The 2,005-nt window shown below is 53.0% G+C and overlaps 1 protein-coding gene across 1 annotated transcript in view; it reads left to right on the top strand.

The window, feature by feature from the left end:
- The window catches only part of CCDC120 (coiled-coil domain containing 120), a gene marked incomplete at its 3' end in the record, with an annotated part of 7,056 nt that extends 5,054 nt beyond the window's left edge, over positions 1 to 2,002 (top strand). Inside the window, exons 8-10 of the mRNA XM_010850098.1 lie at positions 163 to 337; positions 474 to 572; positions 1,729 to 2,002. Of these exons, the coding sequence (XP_010848400.1) occupies positions 163 to 337; positions 474 to 572; positions 1,729 to 2,002 (548 nt within the window). The remainder of the gene's footprint in view (positions 1 to 162; positions 338 to 473; positions 573 to 1,728) is intronic.
- Between the last annotated feature and the right edge of the window lie 3 nt (positions 2,003 to 2,005).

Here is a 2,005-nt window from a genome sequence, read left to right as displayed (position 1 = left end):
TCTGCCCCTCCCATCAGCCCCAGTTCCTGCCCTCCTCCCTTGGTTCCTCCTCTACCTGTCCTACCCTGCTTAGCCCTCTGCACCTCCCTAGCTCCTGCCCTTGGCTTTGTCTACAACCCTCCCATTGAATCCCCCCTCCACCATTTTCTCCCTTCTGCTCAGAGGAGCCCCGTGGCTGCTTCCCTCTGGCTGAGCGCCCCTCACCGCCCAAGGCCTGGGACCAGCTGCGGGCAGTCTCTGGGGGCAGCCCTGAGCGGCGAACCCCATGGAAACCACCCCCATCGGATCTTTATGGGGATCTGAAGGGCCGGCGAAACTCTGTGGCCAGCCCCACCAGGTGAGGGTGAGCCCCTCCACTCCTTCTGCACAGCCAGGAGTGGGGGCTGAGCCTGGGTGGGCAGGAGGACCTGCTGGGAGGTAGGGTCTCTAACCTGGCCCCCACCCCCACCCTGGGCCCGCATGTCTCTGTCTAGCCCTACACGCTCACTGCCCAGGAGTGCCTCCAGTTTTGAGGGGCGAAGTGTGCCTGCTACTCCCGTCCTCACCCGGGGCGCTGGCCCCCAGCTCTGCAAGTAAGTGGACTCTAAGGGTGAGTTTGAGGACCAGAGGAGGGAACTGGTAGTTCTAACAGGGGGTACTGGGGAGAGTTATTTGGATTCCAAGAGTGTAGGACATGAAAGACTGGGCTTTGAATCCATCAGTTTTATTCTGATTTTCTGTGTAGGTTGTATGAAAAAGCAAGAATTTTATTTATGCTTCAGAACTTTTGTCCATAATGCATCCTATTACATGATAAAGAAATATAGGTAAAATATCTTTTGGAATATGCCATACATAATGTATGTGTAACATCACATTATAAATAAATTTTTTAATTGACCAAAAAAAGAAAAGCTGAGCTTTGAAAGGTGAATAGGAGTTGTCTTGGTGGAGAAAGAGGGTGGGGATTTGGGGCAGAAGCATTGAAGTTTGAGTATGGGGTTTTTTGTGCATTTTGGGCAAGTCATTTCCCTTCTCTGAATCTTGGTATCCTCATTTGTAAAACAGGCATATCAATATGTGTCTCTGGAAGAGGCTGTAGGCATAAATGAGTTCTGGTTAACATGTGCTGCATACCGGCCATCTGCTAGGAGTCAGTCCTTTACTTGGTATCAAACTCATTTAGTTATCACAACATCCCTATGAGGTAGATGCCATTATTCTCATTTTAGAGATAAGAAACCCGAGACACAGAGAGGTTAACTAACTTGTTGGTAAACCAAAGACTTGGTATTTGAACCCAGACAAATTTGACTCAAGAGTCCGTGCTTTTAACCATGGTAGTCTCCTAGTCCTTAAACAAATACGTACTTACCAAGTGCCTACTTTTTCCAGGCTGTAAACAAAAGTCCCCATCCTTGTGACACTTGCCTTCTATGAATAGTGTCCTCCCCTGCTAGCATTTCCTCTGGAGTCCCTTGCTTCCATCTCCCTTGGAGCTAACAGCCCCAGGCACCCCATACATTTTCAACCCCTCTGCTCCCCAGTCCTGGTTAGGACCTCTGCTGCTCTTAATGTGCCACTCCCTAACGCCTTTATACCCCATTTCTAGTCCGGGGCCCATTGTGGAGTATGAAAATGAAGGCCCAGAGAGAGGCGTGTGTTGGGGGAGGGGTTGCGGAGCGTACTCATCCCATCTGCCTGATATTTCTGACCCTTCTCCCATCACCCCCACCTCTGTGCCCCTAGACCCGAAGGCCTCCATTCTCGCCAGTGGTCCAGCAGCCAGGACTCCCAGATGGGCTTCCCACGGGTGGACCCTGTCTCCGACCGCACCTCCCTCTTCGCAGCTCGCACCCGCCGCAGCAATAGCTCCGAGGCCCTGCTGGTGGACAGGGCAGCGGGTGGGGGAGCTGGGTCCCCGCCCGCACCTATGGTTCCCCCTGCCACCGGTCCTCCAGTCTGCAAGAGCAGTGAGGTGCTGTATGAGCGCCCCCAGCCAACCCCCGCCTTCTCCTCCCGAACG

The sequence above is a fragment of the Bison bison genome, unplaced genomic scaffold (assembly GCF_000754665.1).
Source record: "Bison bison bison isolate TAMUID 2011002044 unplaced genomic scaffold, Bison_UMD1.0 scf7180017460680, whole genome shotgun sequence".
Taxonomy (NCBI): Eukaryota; Metazoa; Chordata; class Mammalia; order Artiodactyla; family Bovidae; genus Bison; species Bison bison.
This window is presented reverse-complemented; position numbering and strand designations above follow the sequence as displayed.